This window comes from Antedon mediterranea, chromosome 9 (assembly GCF_964355755.1).
Source record: "Antedon mediterranea chromosome 9, ecAntMedi1.1, whole genome shotgun sequence".
In the NCBI taxonomy this organism is placed as follows: domain Eukaryota; kingdom Metazoa; phylum Echinodermata; class Crinoidea; order Comatulida; family Antedonidae; genus Antedon; species Antedon mediterranea.
In genome coordinates, this window is record NC_092678.1 from 19636021 (window position 1) to 19658167 (window position 22147).

The 22147-nt window shown below is 33.7% G+C and overlaps 2 protein-coding genes and 1 long non-coding RNA gene across 5 annotated transcripts; 1 reads left to right on the plus strand and 2 right to left on the minus strand.

Annotated features, from left to right (window-relative positions):
- The first annotated feature begins 1388 nt into the window (after nucleotides 1-1388).
- Nucleotides 1389-2760, plus strand: LOC140059042 (uncharacterized). Of its 2 annotated transcripts, none has more exons than XR_011847101.1 (3): nucleotides 1389-1704; nucleotides 2067-2183; nucleotides 2377-2760. It is a non-coding gene; the product is annotated as an uncharacterized lncRNA (long non-coding RNA). The 2 variants fall into 2 exon arrangements; XR_011847100.1 differs by having other exon boundaries at nucleotides 1392-1704; nucleotides 2345-2759.
- A 5411-nt stretch (nucleotides 2761-8171) lies between these two features.
- Nucleotides 8172-10714, minus strand: LOC140059119 (demethylmenaquinone methyltransferase-like). The gene is made up of 5 exons (XM_072104960.1): nucleotides 10529-10714; nucleotides 10149-10271; nucleotides 9774-9909; nucleotides 9257-9349; nucleotides 8172-9119 (listed from the first exon to the last, which is right to left on the minus strand). Exons 1-5 carry the CDS (start codon nucleotides 10631-10633, stop codon nucleotides 8932-8934), a joined length of 645 nt encoding a protein of 214 aa, XP_071961061.1. The 5' UTR covers nucleotides 10634-10714; the 3' UTR covers nucleotides 8172-8931.
- A 116-nt stretch (nucleotides 10715-10830) lies between these two features.
- Nucleotides 10831-13757, minus strand: LOC140058641 (demethylmenaquinone methyltransferase-like). 2 transcript variants are annotated; one of them, XM_072104333.1, is made up of 5 exons: nucleotides 13579-13757; nucleotides 12841-12963; nucleotides 12453-12588; nucleotides 12092-12184; nucleotides 10831-11746 (listed from the first exon to the last, which is right to left on the minus strand). In XM_072104333.1, the coding sequence occupies exons 1-5, from the start codon at nucleotides 13681-13683 to the stop codon at nucleotides 11559-11561; spliced, it is 645 nt and encodes a 214-aa protein (XP_071960434.1). In that variant the 5' UTR covers nucleotides 13684-13757; the 3' UTR covers nucleotides 10831-11558. The 2 variants fall into 2 exon arrangements, with proteins under 2 accessions (XP_071960434.1, XP_071960435.1); XM_072104334.1 differs by lacking the exon at nucleotides 12841-12963.
- Between the last annotated feature and the right edge of the window lie 8390 nt (nucleotides 13758-22147).

A 22147-nucleotide genomic window follows, 5' to 3' on the forward strand; every position in this document is an offset into this window, starting at 1 on the left:
TTTTTTATAAATGCCATTTAGTTAAGTTTTTATTTTTTTGTTTTTTTATGTAATTCCCTATGATGTCATTTTCATTGTATAAATAGTGACTAAATGTACCGGTGTATTTAGGTTTAGGTTAATGCATTTGTATATCACTGAGATTTAGCAGATAAATGGGGGGTGAGTGTAACAGGGTAACAGGTATGCTTATACCCAAATACTTGAATGATTTATCTGCTGAATCTGACTTGAATCTGAGAAACCTTGTGGGACCCATTAAAGTAAAAGCTGGAATGATAAATGACCATGCTATAAATAGATGAGTCACCTCATCCAAGTGGCGGGAAAATGGTCATGAATATTTAGTGTATAATGTTTCAGTATGGGTCAGTTCATAAATGGACAAGGGATTTTGTTAATTGATTTGCATTTTTAATAGTTTCTTTTTTGTATAACCGAACTTTAAATTGATAATTACATGTGTATGACTCGAGTTACAATACAATCGTTCTGTAAACTATGAAATAACGTTATGGTAAATGTATATACCATCGGTTAAAAATTGTAATAGTACCCAACTGGGAATGGATGACACTTACTAGTGCCTAGCCCAAAGTGAAGGTTTTCATCTCCTTCCGACTGGTTACTAGGTAAGCATCTATATTTTTATCTCTCTTAATTTTAGAATTGTTTTACTATAGTTAATATAGTTGATTAGTTATTTGATGTTATACTATAGTTAATGTAGTTGATTAGTTAATTGATTGTTATACTAGACACAACGCAATAGTAGCCTATACTGTCGTTAATGATACGATCGATCGATCACTGATATGTTATTTTAAATATAGTAACACTGTTTTTGTTATATCTCCTTCCGACTGGTTACTAGCTTCAATAAAAGAATTTAACTTTTCCAAACCGAGAACTGTCTCTGTGGATGACTTTATTGTGTTTGTGCCAGTGCTGCAGCTCCTGAAAATACTACGCGATAAAGCTACGACGCTAGTAGTACGAACCTGTTACACTATATTGGCCATTTATATGCATTCTTTACCAATTCACAAATTGTTTAGAGAGCAAATGCGCCGAAGCATGACATTCCAAACTGATTTAGAATAATTGAATGCATTATGCCTATATAATGAAATACCTAACATAGATAAAGAAAAACAAAACTACACTATTTAGGAGGCCTACAGATGTATGTTTAGAAATGTCCAAAATGGCCTTCCATAGAATGAAGTGCTTGTTATGTATGCAGGTGAAACATTTAATACCGGGTTTAACGATGCCACGTCATACAGCCGTAACTACGGCACTCTCGAACATCGGGTAAAAGTTAAAGATGTATTTTCCCCCAAAAAATGAAAAATAAAGATGAAAAAAATCAAATTTTGAATAGACCGTTTTGTAGTTAACATAAAGTTATTCACTTCCACCGAAAAAAAATCCGAAAAAAATATTGATTTCGCTTATAAAAAAATCAAAATAAGTTTACCATTTTTTTCGAACTCATCGGCTCAGAAATTAGGCCGGTAGAGCTAACTCATACATATGCATGATATGTTAATGAGCATCCACACAGCAGAGATCTGATCTAACAATGGACGATGCACGTTGTATGTACAACAACAACACCACCAGAGATTGACGCGACTCGACTGTGGGTTTCCCTGGCCTGATCGTATAAATATGTAAAGCTGAGCTGTTAATTTGTCGGTAAGTAGGCCTAGACGGTTATTTTAAATATAATAATATATATAACGCAATAATAACAGGAAGGTAAATTAATTAACTTAGCCTGGGATTTTTTCAGTTCAGGGCTAGGCCTAGAATAATTAATACATGCTGCTGCATATTACTAGGCTAGCCTAGTAGCAAGCAGACTGTGACAATCGGGTCCCTGCAGAAGATGCCCAGCTAGGCCCTATACATTGTACTCTTCATAGACTGGCCTAGGCTATATGCCATCAATCTTAGCTACATACCGAAAATACAGCCAGCTTGCTGTACCATATATATTTACAGTTGAAGCTTGTTTAACTAATTTTTATGATAAAAATAAAACAAACATTTTTCAGGGAAAATGGTTGCAATACAAGCCTGAAATTGAGAACCTTCCAGCAGCACTGTACAAGTAGACAGAGGGGAAAAGCCAGCTTAGCCATTTTACAACACAAACAAATGTTCTCTATGTAGTAAGTCAAATATTTATTTTCTCTTTTTATAAGTTATAATAACATTATAAGTAATGTGTTTTAATTACCATAGAAAGGTAGTATACTTATTTGACTATGTCAAAGTAAGCAATTTCACTAGCCCAATTTTGCACTAAATATGCATGATCTATTTTTTACAGATTTTCATACTTTGCTTCTACTTTTTTTAAAGACGTTGAGCTGATGAAGACTGGAACAGAGGTCACCCAAAGACAACAATGATAGACTCGGTATTGGAATATGATTGGATATTGCAGGAAAAATATTTCTGACTCTCCTGCTGCATTCGGCCAATATGTTCTTGTCCAGCTTGTAAAATATTGTATAATTTTTTTTGTAAACATAACATTCAATAAATAAAAAAAAACTACAACAACAGTACACAGGATAAATTCTTCAAATTTACTTACACTTCATAATTTTACTGTAAATATTACAGTGCAAAAGGAGTTAATAAAATATATATATATACAGTATATCTTATTGAATTCCTGTATTGTTTTTTGTGTCAATTTGTCTACTAATTATCAATGTGTTGATTGTGGCAGTAATTACGACAGCTAGTATACTATAGTCTTCTAAGATCGCTCACATCCATTACAAAGTGTCATTTTAATACAGTAGTTAGTAAGAAACGTTTCAATAAATTGTGAATGTTGCCACTGTACGATACATTTTATGTTTCTCACTACTTGCTCTTATTGTTCAATCAATCAACCTAAAAAAAAAAGAAATTTGTGTCAAAATATCTGCATAAAATGTTTATTTGCGGAATGTTAATTTGAACCTATTGCATTTGATACAGAAAATATTTTTAAAATATTGCATCAGTAAAACATCCAAAACAATATTTAGATTTTCTTTTTTTTTTTTATTTTCACTGCCGAATAGATAGTTGAAATCTTTAAAAATTAAACCGATTCATCATGATTAAAACAAAAATACATCCCTTCTGGTGGTGGTCTACTCATGGAGGTATTTTTATACCTCCATGGTCTACTGTAGCCCTAGCTAGCAGTGTACTGCCTAGGCCTACTAGTACTACACTCTACTTCTTTCTAGGCAGCAGTTAGGCTACTCGAGACTGTCAGTGCTACTAGGCCCTAGTAGTAGTAGTACAGTAGCAGCAAATTCGGGCCTAGCTAGGCCTCTCCTGTTAGCGAAAAAAAAACTCACCTAAATGAATAAGATTCAACATCAAAGTTACCAACTGTAATTCTAACTTAGCATTCTGCTAGCTATAGTTTTCGTGTTTTCATCAAGATTCGTCTCGCATCACTACTCGACTCTCTCGCACGCATGCATTGCTATCGTTGTTGGCTGTTGATTTGGAAAGCATCATCATCCACACGATGTATCCATACAATATGAATATTTATGAGCTAACTCAGGTCAAGGGTTAAATTAAACCGGAACACATTTGTCTTCCAGACAAATAGCTTCCGGTTGGTAAATTTTTGCATTAAATTGCGATTTTCCCGTGTAAAAAATTATTTTTTTCAATCCAAATTGAGGTTAAAGTGAATAACTTTTATGTGCAATTAAAATGGCCTATTCAACAAAAATATTGAAAAAAAATTTTTTTTCAGGGGGACAATACATCTTTAAACTACCGGTGAAAAAGTAGACAGACAGCCCAGAGACATTTGGTTAGATGAACTAGGTACCAATATCTGATTATTTAAGTGTGTCAGGGGTCACTTGAAGTCAATGGAAATGGGAGTCTGCCGGGTAGCGATTTTTTTTTTTCGTACATAAGTTGGGGACCCCTCATGAAACGTCACAAAATAAACATGAATAATTCATCAGTTAAATTTGTTGTTCCGTGTGCACCCAAGCGTACAGCAACAAGTGATACAATTCTTTCTAGGCCTAGGATTCTAGGTCAATTCACGTGATTGCCTTCGCGCACTCTTCTTCACACACACCACTATGCAAAATGTGTCGAGGCAAATCGAGAGCTAGGCAAGACACATTCAACTGAGTAGTAATTGGACATAGCCCAAAGAAAGTTTAGACCCACGAGAATGTGTATAATTTGTGTACTGTAATTTTTTTAATTCTGCTATTTGATTATCAAACAATATGCATGTACTCAAAGGAACTTTAAAAATGCGCGTATATGAACACATGAGATGGAAAGATTAGACCCACGAGAATAAAAAATGTATTTTTGTGTAATGTAATTTGTTTAATTTTGCTGACTTATTACTCGGACTGTGTCATACCTAAAACACACACGTCACACTAGAATAGACATGGGTTTTAGAGACTAATAATTAGGCCTAATAGTATTAATAGAAACTATAATTTTAACACGTAGTTATTTAGTAATAAATTCTATTAAAAAACCCCAAAAACTAAAGGCTGATTATTTCGACAATCCACACAAAACGCCGCTATTCTTTTATGAAATCGCACGCCGCAACCGCAGCGGAGATAGGCCTAGAATCGTATCGCAGTTGTGTAATCACCTTGTTGTTGCTATACGCTTGGGTGCACACGAAGTAAGACAATTAACTGATGAATTATTCATGTTTATTTTGTGACGTTTCATGAGGGGTCCCCAACTTATGTACAAAAAAAAAATCGCTGTCGGGTACCCCCTGCTGCGTCTAGATTGGGGGGACCCCAAAAGGTGCTAAAAAATCGGCACCAATTAGATGAGAGAGAAAAAACGTAATGTTACCACCATGTGATGCTCATTGGCATCCTTATACCAATATCACCAACGACAGACATTTTATCTGCTCTCCCGAGGGAGGGCCTAAAAATAGGGTTAGCATAGATGAGTGAGGTAGGCCTATACCACCCAAAATTATTGCCAAATGAACAAGTTGTGTTCATACAATACTAAATAGGTAACGGCAGGCTAATTGTCTGCTGCACCGCAAGTGCCATGACCGGGACCATGACACCCTAAAGTTTGACCAGAGGATCCCCTTCCCCCAAATGATAGTGTAGATACTGTAATACCAGCAATTGTTATTATGTTATGATTTAGCACATTGTAAGAAATACCAAATGACCTATTACAGACTATTTGTACAGGGCCATAGCCAAGATATGTCAAGGGGGGGGGGGGGTTCCGGACACTAAGTAGGCCTTTTTGGGTCACTGGTCACGGGTCACGTGCCCACTCCCTAGTGGGTCTGAGGCGAATTTTGTTAAATGACACCCCTTGATGGCCGGAAATGGTACTCTCGCACATAACATTCATGATAAATGGCACCACTAATTGGCCGGAAAAAAACACTCTCATGCAGCATGCTACCAATGAGCAAAACGATCGTACTTTTGTCCTCCTCCTCGTGAACTATTTAAAGGATGTGTTGCCGTATGTTAGATGCGCGTGCTCTGTGTTCGGAACCACCGCCGATTGTTTTATCATTCACTCGGTATTTTGTTTTGCGTTAAAGTTACAAGCAGTGGCGTATTCAGGATTTTGAAGTTGGGGGGGGGGGGGGGGGCGGGATTTGCCAATTTGCCGACAAAATTGGTGTCATTATCTGTACATACACGACGTCTCTGATCAATTCTAGGATTACATAGTCATATTGTCTTATATGGGATAACGATGCAAAATTAAAACCAAACCAACATTATCTGTTAGTATGTTGTATTCATATCACATTAAAGAAAGAATTAGGAAAATCTGATTTGTAGTATAGGGTCTAAAACATCGCCGAAATGATCGTTTTTAGCCACGAAAGAAGTAAAACAATTTGCGGCCTCAGTCGACAATTCTATTAACTACGCCATTTTTGGTTAAAATAATTACATATAATTACGTTTTTTAGTAATTTATTTTATATATTACCATTGGAAATATCAATAAAACATGTTATTAAATGCTTATAAAATATATAAAGTTGTTTACTTAACGGAATTTGGACAAATTCATTGCTCTAACTTTGTGTAGTAACGATCAGAGAGATTCATGGTACACGCGCGAGAGAAAACATTCCGCTGCGGGTGATTCGCATCCACCAATCAAATCAGCTAGAATTCTAAATCATCCAACCGTGAGCAATGCCAATCCCGAGAAAGCTCAGCTTTGATTGGCTTACGATGACATCATATCACAAAATGGTGGTTTTGTAGTTGAGCCTCACGGAATATTCTGTTCCAAAAATGAAATAGGACCTACATGGATATTTTTTTATGGTATATGTGCTTTTTCTTAAAAAATTTTGAATAATAAAGGCCTCATATCGAGAAAAAAAACGGGTTTTTGGCACTTATAATAAATATATCTTAGACAAAAATTTAAAAGCACATGGCATGTGAAACTATATAATCTCTTAGCGTAGGAAGACATACAAATCCCAGGTCATGAGAGGCTCAACTGCATGCAAAAACAAGGTTTTAGGGTAAGGTCAAAGACTTTTGAGTAAACAATCTACCGCGTACGGCCGTACGTACGTGCTACACATTTTTTACGTGTTTCGTTAGATGTAATGAAAATAAAAAATAGTTGATCTGAAGGGATCAATGATGATATGATATGTAAATAAACAAACACTCAAAAGAATTATGTTTACAGTTCAATTATTGTCAGAATAAATAGTTTATTTTTTTTCCCGGCACCTTTGTTTGCCGACGGCCGCGATGATGTGCCGACGGAAACGAAATCAAAGGGGGCCCGGGCCCCCCCCGGCCCCCCTACTGGATACGCCACTGGTTACAAGCCCCGAAAAAAGCACACTTTGGGTGAGAAGGCAAATTCAATGCTTATTATAGCCAGGGGCGGACCCAGGGGTGTTTCCCTAGTGGCCCGGGCAACACCCTTAGTTTTATACTATTGTTGTTTCTGCCACTAAATTAATATTGAGTTCCATTTCAACGTATACAATATCCATCCGGAACCTGAAGTTGATAGGCTTAGTCATAAATTTACAGAGTTGCAGGACTTGTTGGCTTAACTGTTAACATTTGTAAAGAAGTAATATAATGCTGGCGGCAACGAATTTAACGACCTTCACAACAACAAAATTTCTTTGTAACAAAATTTAATTTAAATGGAACGCTACAAAATAATCCTCTGCTTCATCAGTGCATGAATACCTAATAACCAGACAAGGACGTATCTTTGTTACGTTTTACTATCAATCCATTTTCATATCACGCAACAATATAGTAGTATAATAATAACAGTTTGGATTGAATAGTGAGGGATTGGTTACCGTGTTGACTTAACTTGACTTAGTAATTTACTAAAAATCCAAAATTAACTTGTGTTATAATACAAACAAAATTATTCAATCAAAGAAACGCTCTACTGCACATGAGAAATGTCGGTCGATAAACTTCTGACGACGACTAAAACAACAAAAATCAGCTAAATGTATTCGTAATTTTATTTCATCTCTGGCTTGTTACATTTTCATGACACATTACCGGACTTCCCCCTCCTCTCGCAATGAACTGCAGTACTTATCTTCCCTATCTAGGCTCGTGTATGTAGCCTACTACGTCATTCACAAATTACCAACGCACAGGAGTATTACTAGCGCCATCACAGTTATTATCTATTATGGATAAAGCATTCACACAAAAATTAAAAAAATCATCGACAAACGCAATATAGCCTATATTCATTCCTTTCAAATACTAGGCATATTGACAAGGCTAATAATCGATTTGTCCATAATTATTGCGTTTTGCTGGTGGTTTACCATAATCTAAGGCCAATTTTTAGGCCAAATCATAATTGTGCGTATAGTTTTTTATTTCCAATGCGTGTAGTACCCTATTTATCTTCATTTCCGTACGTCCGTAAATATTAGGCCGAATTTTCCGAGTAGTTTATGGATGTTCACAAATTTGAACCGTGTTATACCGGTAGCAGAGCAAAGTTTGCTTCTTCCTGCAAATGTCTTATCATTATTTTCTTTTGTTTAAAATTAAGTAACACTTTTGCAGTTTATAAGTGGATAAATAAATATGAATTTTTGAAAATTGTGGTTTTAACATCTGACTTTATTTAGCATTAAAATTTAAAATACTGTTTTAATACAATTTAACGTTTTGCTCAATACATTTATAGCAACAGCTTCATATATCTAAAATTTTAAATGAGAAAATATATGGTTATAATTAATTCTGGCATCTTATTATGTAAATATACCGGTATTTTAACTACTCTAAACACTTACTTTTAATTGTCACAAATGTACTTATATGTATATAATATATTCATCAATGAGAATTTAAATAAACGTGAGAAGAACTCACACAAGACAAAAAAAGCAACAGCTTCATATTTTTTGTATCAATTTGTAAAATTATCAAAAGATAATTAATTTACATTAGGCCTAATTGAGTAGGCAGTCCGATCCATAAAAAACCCCTGGCTCGGGTCTGCTGTACACTGCCTTGGCCCTGACCCTTCTAAAGTTCAACTAGAGACCCCTTCACCTAACTATCATAGCTTCAGATATTGTAGATACCACCAGAAACCAATGTTATATGATTTAGCACAGAACAACCAAACATTAATATAAAGACCGGGTAATACGTGGTAGGCTCACCTTTAGCCCTACTATACTTATGTACGGTAATAAATCTAATAATATAATTATAATTATTACAATTACAACAACTGTAATGTATTTACACAGCTGGGCTTTACCATTATTTTAATACTTAATATTAATAAATAACAATAGAAAAATGATGTATTACTGTATATAAAATGTAAATGAAATCATTTCAATTTTATCAATTACAGTATTTGATGTATATACAATATATAACATTTTTCATAATTTTCAGGATCAGAGAGTTCTTTACGAACAAACGTCCATTTCCCTTCTTTTTCTAATCGCTGTAACTCATTATCAAACTTCCCATCGTTGTACATTGGTTCTATATCCTTCCACTTGTTTCGAAATGCGCTGATTACGTAACCACCTGATATAATAAAATAAACACACATTACATATATTAATACACTCTTGTAAAATCAGTAAACATTTGCAGTTCAAGTATGAAGATCTTTTCTAATGTTATGAAGATAGTATTATATAAGTATAACAATGTAATTTTACCAGGCTTAACGATTCGAGTCCATTCTGAAAGTACCGAGATCGGTAAGTGATTGAGAGCAAATCCACCAGAACAAATAATACCATCATATGTGTCTACGTCAACGACAGAGATAAAAAATAGAAAATATCTATAACCAAATATCATCCGGGAAGCGATTTTTTGTTCAACTACACAGACGGCTCGACAGCGTTTGCATGTTAGAAAATTGTAGTTAGCTCAATTTTTACGTCACACTTTATGGATATGACTGATATGATTCATGTTTCTTTTGTGACGTTTTATAGTCCAGGTTCTAGAAAGTGATGGTTTAATGTTGGTAAAAATAAACATTTTGGCACTTAACAATACTTCACCTCTGAACGGATAAATTGAAGATGACGTAAACAAACCATATCAAGGGTGGGAGGAGACTACATTTAGTTCTGCATTCTGAGTATACTCAGATCAACTATAATATTATTGAATCAGTATTAAAGAAAAAGAAAGATAATTATATTCCAAAACCCAATGCAATACCTGAGGCAATACTAAGTGGAGCATCAGTAACAAATTCCACTATAAAGTTTGTATAGATGTCTCTCCTTTTGCATTCTTCTATACAGTTCTGACTTCCGTCAAATGCGTCAATATTTGTAAAGCCGCTTCTATGCGTCTGCAAAAAAAACAAGATAATTGTTAATAAGTTTATGCTAAGGTTTACTGAATAATTTTTTTTTTTTAATACGAATTTTATTGGAATTTCCGTTACGATTAATGTTGCGTAGGCCTACACTATAAATTATTATTATAATTATTATTTTTAAATTGTAAGCACGACACTAACAAAGCACAATAAATACGTAATTATTTTTATTGGTCATGTGTTATAACAGAATGTTCTAGGCTACTCACTTTCACACCAAGAAGACCAGTACAAGCTGCAAAGTCCAAAATCCGCGAACTCTTTATTGGGACCAATTCATTCAACGCATTTATCGTCATGTTTTGGCCTTTACCTGTAAATGTACCAACTATCTATCGAAGACAAACAATTAATATCAATCAGAATGAAATATCATATAGGCATATACTGCCAAATGTTCTTTATGTAATTTGTAATTAACAAGAAAACAATCGCAATAGAGTGCTTTTTGATTTAGATGTATTTACAGTACGTTTGTGAAAGCGAACAAGGAGAAACGTCATTGAGATTATAACACATAGCGACCCATACCAATATTATGGAATCAGTTGTTGGCGGATTTCGTGGCGGATTCGCCAAATTATCTTACCTCATCAAAATCTGTTGCATGATTGTCGTATAGGTTGCAAATTTTCTCCTTATTAACAACGCTGAACTCTTTTTGCAAGCTAGATAAGCCTTCTGGAAAAGCCATGTTTAAATCTATATATTAAAACAATATTACACAGCGACAGCCACACACAGTCATTGGCTTTTATAGTCCGTAACTGTACAATGATTGGTTGTAATTATTCTGATAATAATGGTTGTATTGTATTTGGAACAATATGAATTGTATTGTTGAATCATGGATGTATCTATTTCTACCTCCATTGCCTTCGTTTTTGGTTCAAGCCCATTACACATGGCGTCTAGTCTTTTGCTATTCGAATTTATTTCAGAGCGGCCTTGGTAAAGTCAGTTACCTGCTCTAATAATGGTAGCGATCTAGAATATTAGCATAGAGTAAAGTAACAGTCAAAAGAAAGTATTGTGATATTTTAACAAAAGGCAAATCCTCCTTGCTCTGTGACCCGTGTGTAAAAAAAAAGACAAATAAATATTTGGTTATGGCCAACTGGTAACCTCTGATTATAAATCTTCAATAATAGGTAAAACTAGGTTAGGTCCTCATTTTTAGAATGTATTTAACAATTCTACCACTTCTTTATTGTACATTTTTGGCCAAGGTTTATATGTATTATTAAGTTCCATGCGATCAATCACACAAACATGCATCTATTTATATTATTAAGAAAAAAAAACCATTTATTAAAAAAACAAAATACATTTACGATGTGTTCAAATTGGGTTGTAATATTACGACTTAAACTTTAATATAAAGACCGGGTAATACAAGGTAGGCCCCTTTTTAGCCCTACTGTACTTTATGTACGGTAATAAATCTAATAATATAATTATAATATAATAATTATAATTATTACAATTACTACAGCAATACTGTAATGTATTTACACACATGGCTTTACCATTATTTTAATACAAAATTAAATATCAAAATAGAGAAATTATGTATTACTGTATATAAAATATAAATGAAATCATTTCAATTTTATCGATTACAGTATTTGATGTATATACATTATATAACATTTTTCATAATTTTCAGGATCAGAGAGTTCTTTACGAACAAACGTCCATTTCCCTTCTTTTTCTAATCGTTGTAACTCATTATCAAACTTCTCATCGTTGTACATTGGTTCTATATCCTTCCACTTCTTTGGAAATGTGTTGATTACGTAACCCCCTGATATAATAAAAACAAGGACACATTTAATATCTTAATACTCAGTAAAATCAGTGAAAATTTGCAGTTAAATTATGAAGATGCCATTTTGCCTTTTTCATTTCATATTTCAATTTATATATCTATTCTTTTGTAACAGGGGTTGCTACTTGTATAAGCTATTCGTCAGAGAGTCCCCTTTCCATTATTTTGTTTTGTGCTATGATTATTTATGTATGTTTATGATTATGTGAATGGAAATAAAGAAAAAAATAAAGAAAGAACAAAAGAAAGGAAGAAGAAGAATATCTTCTCTAATGTTATGAAGATTGTATTATATTTATAAGTATAAAAATGTAATTTTACCAGGTTTAACGATTCGAGTCCACTCTGAAAGTACCGAGATCGGTAAGTGATTGAGAGAAAATCCACCAGAACAAATAATACCATCATATGTGTCTACGTTAAAAAAAGAAAATAGTTATAACCAGATGTCTTGTCCTGTCCTAACATAAATAAATGGAACGTTACCGATGAAATTACCATGGGTGATTTCCATTTATTAGTAAAAAAATTATTTACCATAAACAGATTGATAAACATAAACAGACAATATCAAGAGTGGGAGGACACTAATTTTAGCTCTACATTCGGAACATACTCAGATCAACTCAAATATGATTGAATCAAAAGAAATGAACGATAATTCCAAAACCCAATGTAATACCTGAGACAATACTAAGTGGAGCATCAGTAACAAATTCCACTATAAAGTTTGTATAGATGTCCCTCCTTTTGCATTCCTCTATACAGTTCTGACTTCCGTCAAATGCGTCAATATTTGTATAGCCGCTTCTATGCGCCTGCAAAAAAAAAACCCCAAAAAAGATAATTGTTAATAAGTGTAAGGCTAAGTTTTAGTGGGTAGAAGTTTTAACACGGAATTGTAGTGGAATTTCCATTACGATAAATGTTTCGAATAGCCTACACTATCATTAGAATATCTGATATCAATTTCTTTGAATTTTAAGCACAGGGACAATAACAAAGCGCAATAAATACGTAATTTTTTGATTGGTCATGTGTTATAACAGAATGTTCTACGCTATACTCACTTTCATACCAAGAAGACCAGTACAAGCTGCAAAGTCCAAAATCCGCGAACACTTTATTGGGACCAATTCATTCAACGCATTTATCGTCATGTTTTGGCCTTTACTTGAAAATGTACCAACTATCTATCGAAGACAACAAATTAATATCAATCATAATGAATTATCATATAGGGCTATACTGCCAAATGTTTTTAATTTGTAATTAACAAGAAAACAACAGCTATAAAAATTGCAATAGAGTGCTTTTTTATTTAAAAGTATTTACCGTACTTATGTGAAAGAAAACAAGGAGAAACGTCATTAAGATTATTTATTTATTCGACTTCTCACTAACTCAGTTAGTGAAGGATCTGGACCAACAGGTGGTAAACACCTCTAAAACGGTCCAGTCCCAATTTGCACAGTGGCTGTGTGTGACAGTGGCTGTGTTTGTGTGGACTACTACACTGGGGTAACCCCCTACTCGTCTCGAAAGATGTACTAGGTTCTTTAAAGTGCGCATGAGCTATGTGTACACTGGACCTACGGATTATAGTCCTTATCAGAGAAGACTCGTTCTACCACTAGAACCATGGAGCGAGTGAGCCTCGAACCCTTGCCGATGTTATGGCTACGTAATTACGGTTCCACTGTCTTAACCGCTCGGCCACTCACACGCTTAACACATAGCGTCCCATACCAATTATGGAATCAGTTGTTGTTGGCGGATTCCGTGGCGGATTCGCCAAATTATCTTACCTCATCAAAATCTGTTGCATGATTGTCGTATACCTTGCAAATTTTCTTCTTATTGACAACGCTGAACTCTTTTCGCAAGCTAAATAAGGCTTCTGGAAAAGCCATGTTTAAAATCTATAATATTAAAACAAATTACACAGCGACAGAGCTAAACAATCCAGCACGTACTAAAAGCAGCAGAAATCCGTAACTGTACAATAACTGGTTGTGGTATTCTGATAAGAATGGTTGTATTGTATTTGGAACAATACCATGAAAATAGTAACGACGAAACGAGCGTGTTCATCAGCGTCTCTTCTTGTGTAGGTATTATATTCAGCGGTAAACTGTGAGATTTTCAGTCTTTTAAACTAGTATTCACCTAACGCTGTGCCATAAAATAAGATTGTGTTGAAAGATTAATTTTCGCTTCTATATATAAATTTACGTAAGGGCAAAACTGTGCTGCAGAGGTTGGATATAGGTATTTTTTTAAACGGATAATAAGCTAGCCTTTCCAGTCTCCGTCTATTATGTACAATCATCTTTATTGTTGCCGTTAAACCACCACCCACACCACCGCCCTCCCTTCACTGGCATGAGTAGCGTTGTAAAGCCAGTAGAGGATAGGCCTACAGTACAATGGGTCACATGCCCTAAACGCAGAACAACTTTGGTGGTTAGGAACCAACTTAAGTATGAATTGTTGAAAACCATTAGACCTACTAATTAAGTTAAGTTAAGTTAGATAATTATCTATTGACGACCAAAGCGAATTTACGATTTTTATTGAATAGAGGTGTTTACTTTATTACTGACAGATCCTTCTGAATGTTTATATTAATTAATAATGTAATTACTGTACAAACAATTATAAACGTCGTATTAGTGATATATCGTTACAAGTACTGTACTATTTCAATCGACTATGACGGTGACAGTTTCAACAAAGTATTAAATAGCAATGTTTTACTGTGTTTAGTCATGGAGGTATAAATACCTCCATGGTTTAGTGGTATATTATTAAACATGAAAACAATTAATATTTCGTTACTAATTGTATAAAGAATATATTTAAAAATTGTTCGTCTTTGCACCCATCCTCTTCCCCATCCCTCAACCCTCATGTTGCATACAAAACACAAATTCAGTTTGTTTCAAAACAATTGGTCTTATTTTGTGGCAAGTTTCTCTTTTGGAAGTAATTCTCAGGGTGCTAATTTTAGTTGAGTACATAAATCACCGTGTCTATTTATTCGTTCCTGTAAACGACATGTATTGAATGTCCTGCATGTACATTTGAAGTCGCCAATTTTGTACGCTGAAATTACTATATATTCGCGATAACCATCTAGTCTATATATAAATTTACGTAAGGGCAAAATTCGGTAAATCGCGCGTTATTTCTAGAATGTTTACGCGATGGTATATAAAGTTGTTTCGTACATTCGGTACTGATTTTAACCACCTGATGTAACCCTGTTCACTAATTAAATTGAGTTAGATAATTAGTTATTGACAATTAAAACGAATTTAGGTTGAACGATTTGCCCCAAAAAGGGGTGTTTTCCAACCGTAGCACTGTATACACTGTCTAATGGATGTCCTCTTAAAAAATACCTACACACAATCATACGAGGATGCTTCGCATTTTCCTATCTCCTCCTACGATAATTGTTTTTAATGGCTGAAACCGGTTGAACAGCTCGAGTACAGTATCATAATGTTGAAGACAGGCCGATTTTCTTAAAAAAATACTATTTTGATAGATTTAATATACGTTTATACAAATGTATTGATTTGCGATGAATAGAACATTCCAATCTCACAGACTCCCAGTTTGTAGGTAAATTTATGAACCCTCCATGGTTTAACACAAGTAGGTAAATTTATGGGCCCTTTGAGAATAAACTTAAAACTGAGATATAGCATTACAATATTTTGACAATATTGTAAATACTGAACGTAATAACTATTTTTGGTCGCCATTTGAATCGAAATTTTCTTACTGTGAAGGTGGTTACTGTTTATTGTATTAATTAGTAATTATAAAAAATATAAACGTCGTAGTGGTGTATTGTTACATGTACTTTACTATTTCAATCGACTATAACAGGGACAGTTTTAGTTTGTTGGACTCATTTTAAGAAAAGTTTCTCCTTCGGAAGTAGGCCTAGTTCCCAGTGTGCTAATTTTAGTTGACTACATTATTCATCGTGTCTATTTATTCGTTTCTGAAAACGACGATGCATTTATAGTCCTGCGGTAATAATGCATTGAAATGCGATATATTCATAAAATTAGCGGCCTCTCTTTGACCTCACATCGTCTGCCTTCTATACATGTCGATTCATTATAACAATGTACCATCGGAATTCAACGGATTCTCGTGTAACGGTCATGTCCGGTGAAAATAATCATCCTGCAATGTCATGTCTGCTGAACGGAAAAGGCGCATACCATAGTACCTAACTCCGAAATTAACTTAACTAAAGCTCTGTCTACACTATCAAACTTTATGTGACAACAAATGTGATGTGCCCATGATTATATGGATAATTTACATGTGATTATTAATGACTTGACATATAATTTATATTTCTTAGTTATTGTTATTTTTTATTATTAATAGCCGAATTGTAAATAAGGCCTATGTATTTGTATTATTTTCATGTTTTCTAAAAAGTCATCAATAAAGCTCCCAAGAATTAAAACAAAATAATTACTAATATGGCACATGGTATGCATGTAAGAAAGAACGAAGATTTGCGTTAGTAGGTCGTCAATCAAATGTCTTGGTAATCCCCCTAATTGAATCCTGTTTGTACATGTAGACCTACTCTTGATATAGTAGGCCTACATCATAAGAAATAGTTTTTGTTATGGCAAACTGGTAACCTCTGTTTATAAATCTTCAATAAATAAGAAAAACTAGGTTAGGCCCTCATTTTTTTTTATGTATTGACTAGCTCTGCCATCGCGGTGCGGACATTCAATTCTATTTTTTACAATTTTCAAACGCTTATGTTTATAGGCCTATGTATTATTAAGTCAATCACACAAACATGCATCTATTCATCTTAATGAGAAAAATAAACATTTATTAAAAATAATACATTTACGATGTGTTTAAATTGGCCGAGTTGTAATTAAAAAGTGTTACACTTGAATATACCGGGTAATACGTGGTAGGCCCACGCTTAGCCCTACTGTATTTATGTACGGTAATAAATCTTATAATAAATACAATTTACAATATTGTAATGTATTTATGACGCTGGTCCTTACCATTCTCTTAATACAAAAATTAAATAACAAAATAGAAAAAGTATGAATTACATTAGGGCCTATATAACTTGTAAATGAAATAATTTCATAGGGCCTATATAACTTGTAAATGAAATCAGTTCATAGGGCCTATATAACTTGTAAATGAAATCATTTCATAGGGCCTATATAACTTGTAAATGAAATCATTTCATAGGGCCTATATAACTTGTAAATGAAATCATTTCATAGGGCCTATATAACTTGTAAATGAAATCATTTCATAGGGCCTATATAACTTGTAAATGAAATCATTTCAATTTTATCGATTACAGTATTTGATGTATATGCATTATATAACATTTTTCATAATTTTCAGGATCAGAGAGTTCTTTACGAACAAACGTCCATTTCCCTTCTTTTTCTAATCGTTGTAACTCATTATCAAACTTCCCTTCGTTGTACATTGGTTCTACATCCTTCCACTTGTTTATAAATGCGTTGATTACGTAACCACCTGATATAATAAAATAATCACACATTACACATTGTAATACAACTTTTGTAAAATCAGTGAACATTTGCAGTTAAATTATGAAGATCTTTTAAAATGTTATGAAGATAGTATTATATAAGTATAACAATGTAATTTTACCAGGCTTGACGATTCGAGTCCACTCTGAAAGTACCGAGATCGGTAAGTGATTGAGAGAAAACCCACCAGAACAAATAATACCATCATAGGTGTCTACATCAACGACAGCGAGAAAAAAAAGAAAATGTTTATAACCAGATATAATCCGGGATGTGATTTTTTTTTAATACACAGACGGCTCGACAGAAAGCGTTTGCATGTTAGAGAATTGTAGTTAGCTCAATTCTTACGTCAAACCTTATGAATATTTTGTGACGTTTTATGAGGGAGGGGTCTCCAGCTTATGTACAAAAAAATATCGCATCCGCGGGATGAACAGGAAGCTTCAGTCCTAACATAAATAAATGGAACGAAGAAATTACCATGGGTGATTCCATTTATTAGTAACACAATTATTTACCATAAACGGATTGATAAATGCCAAAGTAAACTATTTGGCGAAAGTCAATAACATGTATTGGTTACTCTTTGTTAAAACGGAGGAACCTTACTCTCGTTTCAGAGATTCGACCCATACAGTTGTTGCTTTTTGTAAGTAAAATATACCAGGTTCTAGAAAGCGATGGTTTAATGTAGGTAAAAAGACATAATTATTTCGGCACATAACAATACTTCACCTCTGAACTGATAAGTTGAAGATAACGTAAACGAACCATATCAAGGGTTGGAGGAGACTACATTTATTAAATTCTGAGCACACTCAGATCAACTCAAATAATCATAATTAAAGAAAAAGAAATATAATTACATTCCAAAACCCAATGCAATACCTGAGGCAATACTAAGTGGAGCATCAGTAACAAAGTCCACTATAAAATTTGTATAGATGTCCCTCTTTTTGCATTCTTCTATACAGTTCTGACTTCCATCAAATGCGTCCATATTTGTATAGCCACTTCTATGCGCCTGAAAAAAAACAAGATATGTGAGTAAGCTTAGGCTAAGATGGGTTGGAAGTTTTAATACGGAATTTTTAAGCACAGGGACACTAACAAAGCACAATAAATACGTAATTATTTTGATTGGTCATGTGTTATAAAAAAAAAAAAAAAACTGTTCTCAGTTGTACTGTAATTATGATGTACTGTAATTGATGACTAAATAAATGTGGAATAAATAAATAAATAAATGTTCTAGTCTACTCACTTTCACACCAAGAAGACCAGTACAAGCTGCAAAGTCCAAAATCCTCGAACTCTTTATTGGGACCAATTCATTCAACGCATTTATCGTCATGTTTTGGCCTTTACTTGAAAACTTACCAATTATCTATCGAAGACAACCAATTAATATCAATCACAATGAAATATCATAAAGGCCTATACTGTTCTACTATTCTTTTTATTAATTTGTAATTAACAATAAAAATCGCAATAGAGTGCTTTTTTAAATTTAAATGTATTTACCGTACGTATGTGAAAAAGAACAAAGAAAAACGTCATTGAGATTATAACACATATAGCGTCCCATACTAATTATGAATTCAGGTTGTTGGGTTGTTGGTGGATTCCGTGACGGATTCGCCAAATTATCTTACCTCATCAAAATCTGTTGCATGATTGTCGTATAGGTTGCAAATTTTCTCCTTATTGACAACGCTGAACTCTTTTCGCAAGCTAGATAAGCCTTCTGGAAAAGCCATGTTTATATACTACACAGCGATAGATGTAACAAACGCAGCACGTACTAAGCAGCAGAAATCTGTAACTGTACAATGGCCGGTTGCGGTATTCTGATAATAATGGTTGTATTGTATTTGGAACAATATTTGATCATCAAAATAGTAACGAAACGAACGTGTTCATCAGTGTCTCTTGTGTAGGTATTGTATTCAGCGGTAAACTGCGAGATTTTCAGTCGATCGTTCAAATAAGCTGTGCCATAAAATAAGATTGTGTTTAAAGATTAATTTTCGCTTTATGTAAATCTAAACCAATTATTAAATCTAAGCAAAGCAAATTATTTCAAAAAAGGTCAAGCGGGTGAAACTATTGTTCAACAGAAACATATAATATGCATTACAATAGTAGAAAGATTTAATTCAGTAGATTCGTACAAAAAGTAATAATGCATGGAATGCGATATATTCATAAAAAATAGCGGCTCCTCTTTGACCTCACATCGTACCAACGGAATTCACCGGATTCTCGTGTGTAACGGTTATGTCCGGTGAAAATAATCATCCGGCAATTTCATCATCATCATCCGTCTGCTGAACGGAAAAGGCACTTACCATAGTACCTAACTCCGAAATTAACTTAACTAAAGCTCTGTCTCCACTATCAACAAATGTCATGTGCCCATAATTATATGAACATGATGATATTATATCACTACCATATCTGAGCATACCATCACCATATTTGGGCACATCACACTTGTCTTTGTCAAACTAGTTTGATACCGTAGTGTAGACAGATACACCCTAAATAATACTGCATATATCATCAATATACTATACAGATGATCCAATTTGGGATGAATATTGCGATATTAGAAGACGAGATAATTAATGATGAGTGATGTTTATTGGAGTCGGGTTGGTGAACATCAGTCCTAACTACGCAGATTTTTTTTCCAAAATACGTCAACTTGAGGGCGCTATACTAATCCAAAATACCCGAGTCTTTCCAAAATACGTCAACTAATGTGGGCGCTATAAATTATCCAAAATACGTCAAATTGAGGGCGCTATTCATTTGCCAAAATACGCGATTTGTCCAAAATACCTCTTCAGACGCGCAACGGACGATGTACGACGCCCTCTTACATGAAAGGAAAGACACGTCGTAGTTTACCATTACGGTACACGGTCCACCGCTGCAACAACAGACTATTTATAATGATCCCATTGATGATGCGATCACTTACAATTTTTCTTCAATCAATAAGCCACAGATTGCTCAAGTAATTTATTATTGTGTGTTGCTTTAGTAATGGAATAACACTTCTCCATCATCAACGTTGCGAATGCCATTGGTATTATTTTATTATTTTTATCGTCATCGAAACAGGATTGTGATTTTCAAGAAAGTTAATAATCCTATATAAGTACATCTTCGTCAAGGACTTTTCTTATAAGAACCAAATTATATTAACAACCACAGGTGAATATTATATTCGTTATCTTAATTAAATTATATATTTTTAAATGATGAGTTTTCTGGTGCTTGTAATGTCTCGATACATTAAATCAATCTAAATGCCGCGTCATATGCGGAATTATTTACCCTTTGGCGTAAATTTATTTTTTCACGGATACATAAAAAAGAAGAAAAGTACAGAAATTGCGCGTAATTCATTACTAAAGAAATTTCTCAATAAAACCTCGAAAACACTAAAAACCCGTTGTTGGGAGCGCGTTCAAATGTCTGAGTAGGTTTATACGCGCGGATTCAAATACGGATAACAATTACAAATCTGATACACACGCGTTCAAATGCAGATACTATACGCGCGCGTATATCGATTAGCGACGTCATTGGCGCTTTTAACGTTATCTACTTTAAGATACTATACTAAATCAAAAGACAAATTACTGTGACAATGAATGGCAATGCTATGGGTATCAGTGGCTGGATCTCAATGGAAATACAAAATAAATAAGCAAACGCTAAATCAAAAAGGTAAAGAGAAAGAAATTGTACAGCTTTAACGGTAGCATATTGATACAATATGCCAAGGGGTATTTTGGTTGAATTCAACATCTTGATTTACTAAAATCAAATATATAGCCTACTTAGGAAATAGGGTTTCTGGATCAGAAAGTCCTTAGAGGGAAATCCACTTTCTACCACATTTTCAGAGATTATGCGATAATATTATTATGTAGGGATTACAGCTTAGATCATCCGTAATGGAGTTGATTGAATTTAAACATTATGGCGAAAAATGGTAAAGAGTGTTAAACAAGCAAGATAGAAACTATACTAGTTGAATATCATTATTTAAAATTCTGCCTTAAAAATGAGTATCTGTTTTTAATAAGGAAATAATGAAAAAACAAATACTCGAAGATATTGAATTCTTCCGAATTTGTTGCTGAATATTCATATTATAGATAAAATCCAAAGGCAAATTACTGAAAAAATGACAATGCCGTGGGTATAATAATAATAATATATATTATAATATATTATAGAATTTGTGTCAGTGTAGGCCTAATACCTTGAGATCTATGTTATATTATTTAAGAATGAAATTACAAATTCAGTTAAAGTTATAATATTGGCACGTTTAAAATAATGATAAGACGTTATGTTCTGTTTAAAGGAAGATGTGTTCATTCATTTTTGTTGTTTTATCCGTGTTATATTTTTTAATGTTTTATGTTCTCATCACCGCTGTATAACCGTTCTTTGTATTAATGTTTAGAAATGGGGTTTCTGTAGATCTTTGTATTAATGTTTAGAAATGGGGTTTCTGTAGATCTGGTTTCTGTAGATCTTTGTATTAATGTTTAGAAATGGGGTTTCTGTAGATCTTTGTATTAATGTTTAGAAATGGGGTTTCTGTAGATCTTTGTATTAATGTTTAGAAATGGGGTTTCTGTAGATCTTTGTATTAATGTTTAGAAATGGGGTTTCTGTAGATCTTTGTATTAATGTTTAGAAATGGGGTTTCTGTAGATCTTTGTATTAATGTTTAGAAATGGGGTTTCTGTAGATC